We start from the raw sequence: 13,127 nt of genomic DNA, 5'->3' as shown, positions 1-13,127 counted from the left end.
CGCGCATGCTGTATATGCCATTTTGCATGCTTGATATATTGCATACTGTAGTTTTACATAGTGGATCACTGGTGTGAGTGTATATGCATGCTGTATATAGTTCTATTGCATGCTGTATATAGTTCTTTTACATAGTGGATCACTGGTGTGAATGTATATGCATGCTGTATATATTTCTATTTCATGCTGTATATACAGTAGTTCTTTTACATAGTGGATCACTGGTGTGAGTGTATGCATGCTGTATATAGTTCTATTGCATGCTGTAGTTCTTTTACATAGTGGATCACTGGTGTGAGTGTATACATGCTGTATATAGTTCGTTTACATAGTGGATCATTGGTGTGAGTGTATGCATGCTGTATATAGTTCTTTTACATAGTTATTGGTCATTAGTGTGTGTGTGTGTGCATGCTGTATATAGTTCTTTTGCATGCTGTATAGTTCTTACATAGATATTGATCATTATTTTGTATTAACTGTAGAGTTTATGTAATACTTGTATAAAAATCGCTAATTTGGAAAAGTTATGAAAGGGTTAATTAATCCACATTTGATGTATTTGAATGACAAATATAGAGAAAAATGTGAATACCTATCAGATACAGCCAACTTGGTGCATTTAATATCAGTATTTACACTGATTTTTTTTTTTTGTATTTTCTTCCATTATTTGGGCATATAGGGCATTAAAGGGTTAATATATTAAATTGCCCAAGGGATATCACCGGGCACCCTCTTAAATCTTGAAGAGCTACCTCAAATCTATAAGATAAAGCAAAAAAAAAAAACTTTAACCAAAAATTCCGGGTCCGACCCCATGGCTCCCGGACTACACGGGGTTCTCCCCGTTCGAATTATTATATGGGGGTAAGCCGCGCAGCATCCTAGATGTACTGCGGGAAAATTGGGAGAAGGGACCTTCACCGAGCAAAAATGAAATTCAATACGTTATCAACCTGCGCACAAAACTCCACACACTCACACACCTAACCCAGGAGAATTTGCGGCAGGCCCAAGAACGGCAAATCTGCCTGTACGACAGGGGTATGCGCCTTAGGGAGTTTGCACCAGGAGATAAAGTACTCGTACTCTTGCCCACGTCGAACTCCAAATTGATCACCAAGTGGCAAGGACCCTTTGAGGTCACACGGTGAGTCGGGAACGTTGACTTTGAGGTGAGGTGAACGGACAGGGGTGGGGCACTACAGATTTACCACCTCAATCTGCTCAAACTCTGGAACAAGGAGGTCCCCGTGGCGTTGGCGTCATTGGTTCCGGAGAAGGCGGAGCTGGGGCTGGAGGTTCAAAAGGGAGCATTGACATCGCTTACCTCTCCGGTCCCCTGTGGAGACCACCTCTCCCTAACCCAACTCACAGAGGTTGCCCAGTTGCAGACCGAATTTTTGGACGTGTTCTCACCCCTGCCCGGCCGCACCCGCCTCATAGAACACCACATTGAGACGCCCCCGGGGGTGGTAGTGTGTAGCCGCCCTTACAGGCTACCCGAACACAAGAAAAAGGTGGTTTGGGAAGAACTTGAGGCCATGCTCGACATGGGCATCATCGAGGAGTCCCACAGTGACTGGAGCAGCCTGGTGGTCTTGGTTCCCAAGGCCGACGGGTCGGTCCGGTTCTGTGTGGACTATAGAAAAGTCAACGCGGTGTCTAAATTCGATGCGTACCCAATGCCTCGTATTGACGAGTTGCTGGATCGACTAGGCACGGCTCGCTTTTATTGAACACTGGATTTGACAAAGGGTTATTGGCAGATCCCCTTGACTCCACTATCCTCAGAAAAAAAACGGCCTTTTCCACACCGTTTGGCTTACACCAATTTGTCACACTTACTTTTGGGCTGTTTGGGGCGCCCGCCACGTTCCAGCGGCTTATGGACAGGGTCCTCCGCCCCCACGCCACCTATGCGGCCGCATACTTAGACAACATTATAATCTATAGTAATGACTGGCCGCGGCATCTGCAATACCTGAGGGACGTCCTTAGGTCGCTGAGGCGAGCGGGTCTCATGGCCAACCCGAAGAAGTGTGCGATAGGGCAGGTGGAAGTACGGTATCTGGGCTTCGACTTGGGCAATGGCCAGGTGCGTCCCCAAATTAATAAGACAGCAGCGATTGCGGCCTGCCCGAGGCCCAAGATCAAAAAGGGGGTGAGACAGTTCCTGGAGCTGTCTGGCTATTATCGTAGGTTTATACCTCATTATTCAGACATCACCAGCCCACTGACTGATCTCACTAAAAAGGGGGCACCAGATCCAGTCCGGTAGATGGCAATGCCAGCAGGCTTTCTCTGAGGTGAAGGCTGCACTGTGTGGGGGACCACTGTTACACTCCCCTGACTTTTCTCTCCCCTTTATGTTGCAGACGGACACCTCGGACAGAGGGCTGGGGGCTGTTTTGTCCCAGGAGGTGGAGGATCGCCCCGTGCTGTACATCGGCAGAAAGCTGTCGGTGCGTGAGGGCCACTACAGCACGATAGAGAAGGAGTGCCTCGCCATCAAGTGGGCGGTCCTTGCCCTCCGCTACTACCTGCTGGGATGCCCTTTCACCCTCTGTTCGGACCACACGCCCCTCCAGTGGCTCCACCGCATGAAGGATGCCAACGTACGGATCACCCGTTGGTATCTGGCACTCCAGCCCTTTAACTTCAAGGTGATCCACAGGCCGGGGACACAGATGGTCGTGGCGGACTTCCTCTCCCATCGGGGGGGGGGGGGAGTCGGCTGCAGGCCGGACAGCTGCCCGGCCTGAGTCAGGCGGTGGGGGTATGTGGCAGCGGGGGCATGGTCAAGCGTCAGTCTGTGACCGGAGGGCGGAGTCAGGGAAGGTAAGTGGCAGAATCACTGCACCTGATGTCAGTTAACCTGTGTTTGTGTGTCTTCCCTAGTGACCACGCCCTATATAACGAGAGAGAGAGCAGAGGAAGGGAGCTCTCTCCCCAACCAGACAACTGATGTGTGCGTGTATGTCTGTGTGACTGGGAGATTGAAAAAGCTGAAAATAAAGAGCTTTTTGAAATTCAGTTCTGGCCTGCCGTACTTCTGTGCTCCACCCAGCCGCTCAAAGTCCTACACAAATGTATCGTAAGAGGGTGTAGCAACACCAATCTTGATGGGATTAGTAGCTATCGTTTTACAAAAGACCGGACAATGAGAGAGAAATGGGAGCGCTTGGTCTACACAGGCTGTGCACTGAAACCGTGCAAAGCTTGCGCAGCCTGCTGGCGCTTCTGCAGGTAACGTCACGAATCTGGCTCCAGACTCCCTTGGGATTTTTCCAGACGTGTTTTATTTTATTTTTTTCTGTTGTAGACAGATGACCCTGTGCAGAATTACCCTTCTGGAGGAGTGTGTAAAGGGACATACTTTCATATTAAAAAACAAAATTGGTCCAAAACATGCACTTTAAATGCTAGCTTTACGTTTTCCATCGAGGTCAAGGAAAAGTGGTTAGGAAAGGACATAGGATGGACTACTGGAACGCAGCTTCTGTGAGTGTGTGCGCATCCTGAATAATCTATTGCCTGTCTTCTGAACTTCCCTTCAACTTACACATCTCTTCCATTTTTTTCTTAAAGGAACAGTCCACCATACTTCCATAATGAAATATGCTCTTATCTGAATTGAGACGAGCTGCTCCGTACCTGTCCGAGCTTTGCGCGACCTCCCAGTCAGTCAGACGCAGTCAGACGCGCTGTCACTCCTGTTAGCAATGTAGCTAGGCTCAGTATGGCCAATGGTATTTTTTGGGGCTGTAGTTAGATGCGACCAAACTCTTCCGCGTTTTCCCTGTTTACATAGGTTTATATGACCAGTGATATGAAACAAGTTCAGTTACACAAATTGAAACGTAGCGATTTTCTATGCTATGGAAAGTTCGCACTATAATGACAGGCGTACTAACACCTTCTGCGCGCTTCGGCAGTGCATTGATACGGAGCTCAGATATGAATGCGCTGCCGAAGCGCGCAGAAGGTGTTAGTACGCCTGTCATTATAGTGCGGACTTTCCATAGCATAGAAAATCGCTACGTTTCAATTTGTGTAACTGAACTTGTTTCATATCACTGGTCATATAAACCTATGTAAACAGGAAAAACGCGGAAGAGTTTGGTCGCATCTAACTACAGCCCCAAAAAATACCATTGGCCATACTGAGCCTAGCTACATTGCTAACAGGAGTGACAGCGCGTCTGACTGCGTCTGACTGACTGGGAGGTCGCGCAAAGCTCGGACAGGTACGGAGCAGCTCGTCTCAATTCAGATAAGAGCATATTTCATTATGGAAGTACGGTGGACTGTTCCTTTAACATAAATCTTTTTAAACCAATACCAAAAAAAAAGGTCACAATGCTGTTTAATGACTTAAACCAAGACGGCCTTTCGATTTCATAAAATTGGTGAAATTTAGTTCCTTCTGAACTTTGGTAATTGCGATACATGTTTAATTCTGTAATATCTCACCAAATATCAGGCCATTATGTGGCTGGGAAGTTATTTAATTTGAAGGGATTCCTGAGCAAATAACATGCATGAAATCACTCGCTTTGCACAGTCAGGCAGACAGAGGAAGTCCACGTGCGCATGCACAGGTTTACCTTGACCGTGCACTGACAGTTACATCATTCTGTCGCTAAACGGACAGCTGATCACACCGTTTTCTTTCCTTCACAACATAACGTCTTTTCTTCTCACTTTCTGTTCCCGTAGTCGGTCCTTCACGTTTCAGTCGCACACTCACATGCTCCATTTTTCTCTCCTGTTTCAAATTTGTATCCCACAATGCCTTTGGGGAAAGCCCACCGTGATGCATGACATAGTATCTTGAATTGGGTCATGGTGAAGCAGGAAAAAAATAACAGAGAATTTAGGGCCACATGGGCCCACATTAATTAATTGTTCTATTTTAAAAAAAACTAATAAAATTGGAAGTCCGTAATTCGAATTCAGTAGCTTTCAGTCCACTAAAAAATAATTGGGTGTCAGGGAAAATTCTTTTTATGACCTGCACTTGAAAAATCCAAAAGGCGGTCTACCTTTAATACTTAACAGTCATGGTCTTTGTCAGTTTGTATGTTCAGACTCCATGTGATTGTTGCCAGGGTGACCCAGATGCAAAGATATCTTGTGCATGCGCACTAGCAGTTGACGTATTAGAAAATTGTGCATATGTGGATTAAAATAAAGGGATTAATTAAATAAAAGCAGCGAAAAATGTGTAGTCTACTGCTACCACAAACAAAATATCTGCCATATCTGCCCCATGGGTGGGGCGCTACTCAGAGAGACGCACGCCGCGAGTTGCTCACAGTGCGTTGTCAGTTTTATGTTTGTTTTGTTGTGCGTTAACATAACACTTCAAAGTATTGGACCCACTGCAACAAATATGACTTGCATGCTGAAATATTTGGCAAGCTTGTGGATCTTCCTTTATACAACTAGCATTTGCGATCTGGAGTAAACCGGCAGATCCGATCATCCACAATGGAGGAAGACTCACCTATGCATGGGAGACTCTTCCAAATCTGTGGCCGGCTTCCACAGATCGATCACCTTTCTTTGATGGAATACCTCAATGTCTAAAGAGGAATTATTACGCCTAGCAAGTTCGGAGGAAAAGGGGCTCCAGAGGAGGAGAGAGTTATTGCTGCCATTACCAGCAATAACTCTGTCTAATGTGAGCTCATTGTGTAATAAAACGACTGAACTTTCTGCACTTATCAAATTCGACTCAGACTACCGTCAAACAAGCCCGTTCTGTTTTACGGAGACGTGGCTGTCAGAAGAAATAACCAATATTGATCTAGAGGCATTTAGCATTATACGCTTTGACAGATGCATTATGCAAACACAGAAGTCAATCAGGAGAGGGCTTTGAATGGCTGTAAACAACACGTGGGCTACTAACTTCACAGTGAGAGAGACTGAATACAGCAGGCATCATGAAATCATGACTATCATTTCGACCATTTTACCTTCCACGGGAGTTTACACAGATCAGTTATTTTAGCATATGTCCCTGGGCCTGACAACGCACCAGCTGCGCAACGCACTGCTGAATGTTACAGCAAAGCAGTAAACCGGAGCAGTGAACAACCTGCATTTCTGCTAGGAGACTTTAACAGATGTGATGTCACCACACGGCTATCAAATCTGGAGCGATACAGCTCATCTCATCTACCAGATTTGACAGAACATTAGATGTGTGTTTTGGTAACATACCGGGTGCCTACGTTTCAAAGCTCCGCCCACCACTCGACTGCTCTGACCACACTGTTATTCTGCTCCTTCCAAAATACAAACAAAAACTGAAAAACTATACAAGGGTGGAACAGTGACTCTGTGGAGACATTAAAGGGGTTGTACGGAGATCACAGACTGGGATTTATTTTTCCATAGCTGTGAAGGTGACTTAAACCTGCTGACAGACTCGATCTCCTCCTATCTGACTGTGTGTGGAAACTGCTATTCCAAGAAAACAGGTCAAGCTTTATCCTAATAACAAGCCTTGGGTCACCAAGGACCTGAAACACGGTTTAAAGAACAGGAAAGCAGCATTTTTACAGGGAGACACACAGAGTCAGAGAACTAAACAGCGAGTTAAGGAGGAAAAAAAAAAAAAACGACCAGGCTGGCCAAGCTCCACTATAAAAAGAAAGTGGAGGAGAAATTCACCACTGGCAATGCAAGGGAGGCATGGCAGGGACTCATCATGATGGGCAGAGCTTTGAAATCAGCCCAGATTCAATGCCCTGATTCTTTGCAGAGCAGCTTTATATTTATTACAGCAGGTTCAACAAGTCAAACGACTGGACCCTCACAAGCTCCACCTGTCCGTCAATAACAGCAGATAAAAGGACTGTAACATCTATACTGAACCGTGTTAATTATTGCAAATCTGCTGGTCCTGATGGACTCAGGGGCAGGGTGCTGAGGGAATGATCTGCACAGCTGGGTGATGTCATCATTCAGCTATTCCATCAGCTGCTAGACTCCAGCTGTGTTTCACAAACCTGGAAGGAGTCCACCATCATACCTGTGCCAAAAAAGTCCAATGCCAGGGAGATTAAAGACTTTAGACCAGTGGCATTCACATGCGTACTGAGCAAATGTATGGAGAGGGTGGTAAGTGGCCATCTTATTGCTATGGTGGCAGGCAGATAAGATCCACTCCAGTTTGGCTATCTGGCAAAGCGAGGGGTGGAGGATGCCTGTCTAACCCTCTTGGACACGGTATGCCGGCAACTGGACTTTCCACGTCCCCACACAAGGATTTTATTTATGGATTTCTCCTCTGCTTTTAACGCAGTCGACTCACGCACCTTCTGTAACCGCCTCCTAGGATTACAGGTCAATCCAACATTGATCTTATGGATAATAAACTTCCTGCAGGATCAACCTCAGCATGTGGTGGTCAATGGTTTTAAATCTGAAAACATGATTTTAAAAACACAGGAGTCCCTCAGGGCTGTGTTTTAGCCCCCATTTTATTCTCAATCTACACAAACAACACAACTTGCAAGAACAAGGACTTCTCACTTTTTAAATATGCAGATGACATGGCCCTGGTTGCCCACATCAGGGATGAGAACTCCCTCTCTGCATATCACGAACAGGTGGATAACCTGATGACCTGGATAGAGGAAAGCTCCTTGGAGCTCAATATCTCCAAGACCAAGGAGTTATGTTGTGGGGGGAGGCAAACACCTGATTTCCTCCACCCCCTCTTTGAACTCCTAAGGACAAATAGGCAGAGGCCTTCAGGTACCTGGGCACAGAGACAGACAGTCTCATGTCTTTCTCCAAATACAGCGACTCGGTGAACAAAAAGGCACAACAACGCCTGTTCCTGCTGAGAAAACTCAGGGGCTTCAACATCAGGAAGGACATTTTAACAGTCATATACAAAGCACTCAGTGAATACTTACTTTCGATATCTCATCCTAGTTCAAATTCAACTCTGTTAAGAACAAGTCAAAGCTTTCTCTGATCATTAATCAAGCAAGTAAAATAACTGGTGAAAACCAAACTCAATTATCTGTACTCCATACACAAGCAGTTAAAAGGAAGGCCAACCACATTATAGCAGATCCCACCCACCCCCTGCACAAATCTTTCCAGTTACTACCGTCAGGTCACTGTTACAAAGTCCCCTTTGCCAAGAAAAACATCTTCCGTGACTCATTCATTCCCACCGCCATAAAAACCTTAAATGAACAATAACAGTTCTTGACTTCTATAACCATCACCACTATATAAACACGAGGCTAATCAGCACACAAACTGTACCATCAGTATTATTTTATTTTCCTGTTCCCCTTATTTATTTAACTAGTTACTTTTATTTTGCTTTTAGGAACAGATATCTTTTGTAATGTCAACTGTCTGGTTGTTATTTTTGTATGTTGTTGAGCCACGCTTAAAGGAGATACACAGAGCCATGGCCTCACTTTCATTTATAAATGCCTTGAGACCAAGAATGGCACAGGAATAGTTTTAAGCGTTAACAATAAATCTAATCTAGTAATTTTTACGATTAAAGTGATTTATATAGGTAGTGGGCTGAGTCCGTAACGTCACAGCAAAAAGTCTATCGGTCTCATCGCCATTTCCGCTATACTAAAACACAGAGCTGACTGCAACTCCGATCCTCCATTTTGAGCTAATTTATCGCCATGCCACGTAGATGTGTTCCTGGCCAGTGCAGCAACACGACAGAAGGTGGATTTACGTTGCATTCATGGCCCAAGAATGTTCAAACTGCAAAGATTTGGACACGTTTTGCGAGAAGTTCATGGGCACTTTGGGCACCTACGAAGTGGTCTCTCCTCTCCTCTGCTCATTTTACTGAAGACTCGTACGAGACCTCTGATCTGTTGAGGAGCGTTGGCTATAAACCTGTATTGAAAGAGGGTGCAGTACCAACAATTAAAGGAAAAGAAACACTACAAGAAAAGGAAAGTATTTATTTATTTAAAAAAAAGGAAAGTAAGTTCAGTTGCACCAGTTCTCCTGGAGTGTGAGCTGAGGGTTGTTGGTAAAACCCAGGACAGAACGGGACATGACATATTGCTTGGGCAGTGACCTCCCCGTGGTTGTTGCTAAAACTGGTGACGTTCTGTCTCGTCCCAGGTTTTAGTAATTGCCTGAGCTGAGCAGTAATGGCGGAGTACTCAGTATGGAGAAAATGGAGAATGAGTGGACCAGCCATCTGATTTCTCTGCTGGATATTGCTGCCATCTCGCCCTTACGTGGAAGAAGCGAATGAACGGAGAACTGAATGAACAACTGAAAGTCAGATTGTTTCAAAACAATCAGCCACAAGATCGGCCTTCAAGAAGCGAGAACACAGACAGGTAAGCTGCGACACTCATTTGGATACAAAAAACACGTTGTTTACCTGCATTTAATTAATACATGTAACTTGTATTGTGTGTTTAAGTTACCAGTATAAGATTATTTAATTTGCTTCAGAATGTGATTGTCTCAGTTCATCTGATTATTTAATTAACCTTTAACGTTTTATCAGTGAAAATGCATGCATGTACATGCATGTTGCATAAGTTATAACACCTATCCTGTTTTAATGAGAGTCAACCCACAATCAATGAAGTCAAATCAGTCTTAGTTGAGCAAGTCGGTAACGGTGTTTCTTACTTTCACCATAAATTTTTATTTATATGACTTTGGTCTATAGCTGTAAAAGGCCTCGGCCTTAAAACCGGTTACCACTGTAACGTCACACACTCAGGGCTGGCTGGCTCAGCGGGGCAGCTCGAATGCCAACTTTGTGGTTGATTTTAACTCTCAAAAATATATTTTTTTAAAAATTCCCATTTATGCAGCATACAAGAGTCAAGGATGGAGATACTATCCACTCAGAAACTTATTTAAAAATAAAGGCTCTGTGTATCTCCTTTAAGACGAGTTTCCGTCATGACAAAGTTTTTCTGATTCTGAGTCTGATTCTGAAAAGAGCTCATAACTTACAATAACTGTACATTTCCAAAACATTCGAATTGAAGCGTTTAACCATGCCGACAGCCATCATGGGGGAAAAAAAACGAATGCTTCCGAAAATGTCCAAAGGGGTTTGCTTGTTGCTGCTAGGCATACAAAACTCTCCTCAAGTCATTCTCTAGAGAAACGTTAATGATTAAAAATGGCAGTTTAAAAAAAAAAAAAAGAGTGGACCCATCAATTAACTGTATACAAGCAGACTACTCAGGCACAATGTGGTGAGACAAAATTGGTCTGGGGTCAATATCTCAAAAACTATGGGTCAAGAAACAGTCAGAAATTTGAGCGAATAACAAAAATCAAAGAACAATATGTGATTGCGTTTCAGTAACAATTAATTCAATCATTCATTTGGTGGTTGATTTCCACCACTATACACAAATAAAAAAAATATATATATTTGTATATCTTGGATCCCTTTGAGCACCACTGCTAGAGAACAGTGAAAAGTGGGGTCCGGGGAACCCCAGGGGTCCATGACTTTTTTTTTTTTTTAAACAATGTCATATCATGGGCGGCACGGTGGTGTAGTGGTTAGCGCTGTCGCCTCACAGCAAGAAGGTCCGGGTTCGAGCCCCGTGGCTGGCGAGGGCCTTTCTGTGTGGAGTTTGCATGTTCTCCCCGTGTCCGCGTGGGTTTCCTCCGGGTGCTCCGGTTTCCCCCACAGTCCAAAGACATGCAGGTTAGGTTAACTGGTGACTCTAAATTGACCGTAGGTGTGAATGTGAGTGTGAATGGTTGTCTGTGTCTATGTGTCAGTCCTGCGATGACCTGGCGACTTGTCCAGGGTGTACCCCGCCTTTCACCCGTAGTCAGCTGGGATAGGCTCCAGCTTGCCTGCGACCCTGCAGAACAGGATAAAGCAGCTAGACATGAGAATGAGATGAGTTTAAGGGGTCCCCTAGTTAGAAAATTTTGAGAACCATGCTTCAGTCTGGTGTGTGTGTGTGTGTGTGTGTCCCCACCACACGTTACTGCCCCTGGAGCAGGACGAAGAGAGAAAAAGCACTGGGTAGCAAACAATTCTGTGAAAATTTTCAACTCGGATAATTTGTTTTATTCAAATGCAGCCATTCCACTCTGTCACACGGTGAGTGCCCCCTCATGGCGCGTGCTTTTGTGCGGTAATTATCACGGGACTCGGTACAATGATCAACTTTTCCCGAGTCACGCTGCTCTGCAGATCTAAACCAGACCATAATTATCCGACATTAACTCCAACCCCGTTTCAGTGAAACTAACAAGGACAGCGCGCAATGTGAAGCCCATCAACTGACATCAACTCCGCAAACTACCCAATGAGTGAGAGAGAAAGAAAGAGCGCCTCATCATTAGCGCATTGTCCTCACCTTAAACACGTCCTGACAGCTCTTTAAATACGCCTCCATTTTCACACACAGCCTCAGGACAGTCGAGTACCGAAACGTCTTTGATTGTTATAAAACTATCCTCTCCGGATAAACTGTATTTGTAGAGTTTACTAACCCACTGCGATATATTGTGCCGATTCACTGCTTTGGTTTGGCAAACATGTGTCAACGTCATCACTGTGCGCCGCGTCAGGACGACACTCAGCCACGTGACTGTTGTTTACGCGTTATTTCTCCCTGATACTTTAGGCTTCGTATGTGAAAAGGGGTGTAGTGAACTTCGACAAGATGACTTTTTAGCGAGTTCACCTTTAAAAATAACACACTGTTTACTTCCCTGCTGTTAGAAAATCAGAAACATGTCAGCATCTAGCTGTTAAATCTCGTACTCATAGAAAAACTTGGGGTTTCTGAATCACCACAGTTAATGGTCAGAGGTGGACAGTAAAGAAGTTTAGTTTAGTTTTTTCGCGGTCCGGTTTCCATCAAATCCTGCGCTCTGCCAGTTATGGACCTCTGGCGACTCGCTCGTTCACAGCAACAAACATATAGTAGCATCTTTTTTTAATAAGATTTATTTACAAGATTATCAAAAATCTTCTAAATGTTTGCCAGCATTTCTCAGGAGAATAGCATTAATTTTACAGCATGGATAGTGATAACGACAGTGTTCACAGCGAAAGCGAGTTTTACTCCCCTGAGGAAGAAGAAATAAAAGAAAACATTTCAGGAGAAAGCTAAAAACCTCTAACTTGCTAACAGTTTGATCTCATTAGTTAATGAGGCCCATTTTGGACCATGTTATCCTTATACATATAGGTAAAAACTTTAAACCAGTACAATCTCTTCTTCAAAGTTTCACCAAATGGCTTTATTTATGCAATATAGGAGGTCATAATACTGTATAACTTTGGTCGAGCAAAAACATGGCTGAATCCTGAATGACTCAATTTTGTATAAATAGGGGACTACATAGGCGGCAAAATGTAGGGTTTTTTTTCCTGCCATGGAAGTGCACTTGTATACCGAGGAGGAAGCAATTTGCATTACAGCCGTGAATGAGGATTCAAAATGGCGACTCGGCTCTCTCTGTTGGGCGCTCTCGTTTTCTGTTAGAATTTGGTAAAGAAAAAAATAAATGTATCATTCCTCAGGAGAATAGCATTAATTTTACAGCATGGATAGCGATAACGACTTTTACTACCCTGAGGAAGAAGAAATAAAATAAAATATTTCAGGAGAAAGCTAAAAACCTCTAACTTGCTAACACCGAGCAAAAACATGGCTGAATCCTGAATGACTCAATTTTGTATAAATAGGGGACTACATAGGCGGCAAAATGTAGTTGTTTTCCTGCCATGGAAGTGCACTTGTATACCCAGGAGGAAGCAATTTGCATTACAGCCGTGAATGAGGATTCAAAATGGCGGCTCGGCTCTCTGTTAGAATTTGCTAAAGAAAATAAATATATTATTTACTAGCTTAAGGTCGGTCCATATGGTGAAATACCGTGACCTAGGTACTTTCAAGACCTCGGTCACGGTATTTCACCATACGGACCTCCCAGCTGGTAAATAACATTCATTTACTTAAGTACACTTTTTGTATTTTACTTGAGTATTATTTTTTCTGGAAACTTATGACTTCACTACATTTGAAAGACAAATATTGTACTTTTTACTCCACTACATTTCTATCAAGTTACTCGTTACTATGAAGTGG

At 44.0% G+C, this 13,127-nt stretch overlaps 1 protein-coding gene across 2 annotated transcripts in view; it reads right to left on the bottom strand.

The window, feature by feature from the left end:
* The window catches only part of prune (prune exopolyphosphatase), a 57,569-nt gene extending 46,004 nt beyond the window's left edge, over positions 1-11,565 (bottom strand). For both annotated transcript variants that reach the window (XR_009654765.1, XM_060922376.1), the window contains exon 1: positions 11,385-11,565. Coding sequence is in view for 1 of the 2 variants with exons in the window: in XM_060922376.1 (XP_060778359.1) it covers positions 11,385-11,423 (39 nt within the window). In the remaining variant the exon portion in view is untranslated. The remainder of the gene's footprint in view (positions 1-11,384) is intronic.
* Between the last annotated feature and the right edge of the window lie 1,562 nt (positions 11,566-13,127).

Source organism: Neoarius graeffei, chromosome 5, assembly GCF_027579695.1.
Source record: "Neoarius graeffei isolate fNeoGra1 chromosome 5, fNeoGra1.pri, whole genome shotgun sequence".
Taxonomy (NCBI): Eukaryota; Metazoa; Chordata; class Actinopteri; order Siluriformes; family Ariidae; genus Neoarius; species Neoarius graeffei.
This window is presented reverse-complemented; position numbering and strand designations above follow the sequence as displayed.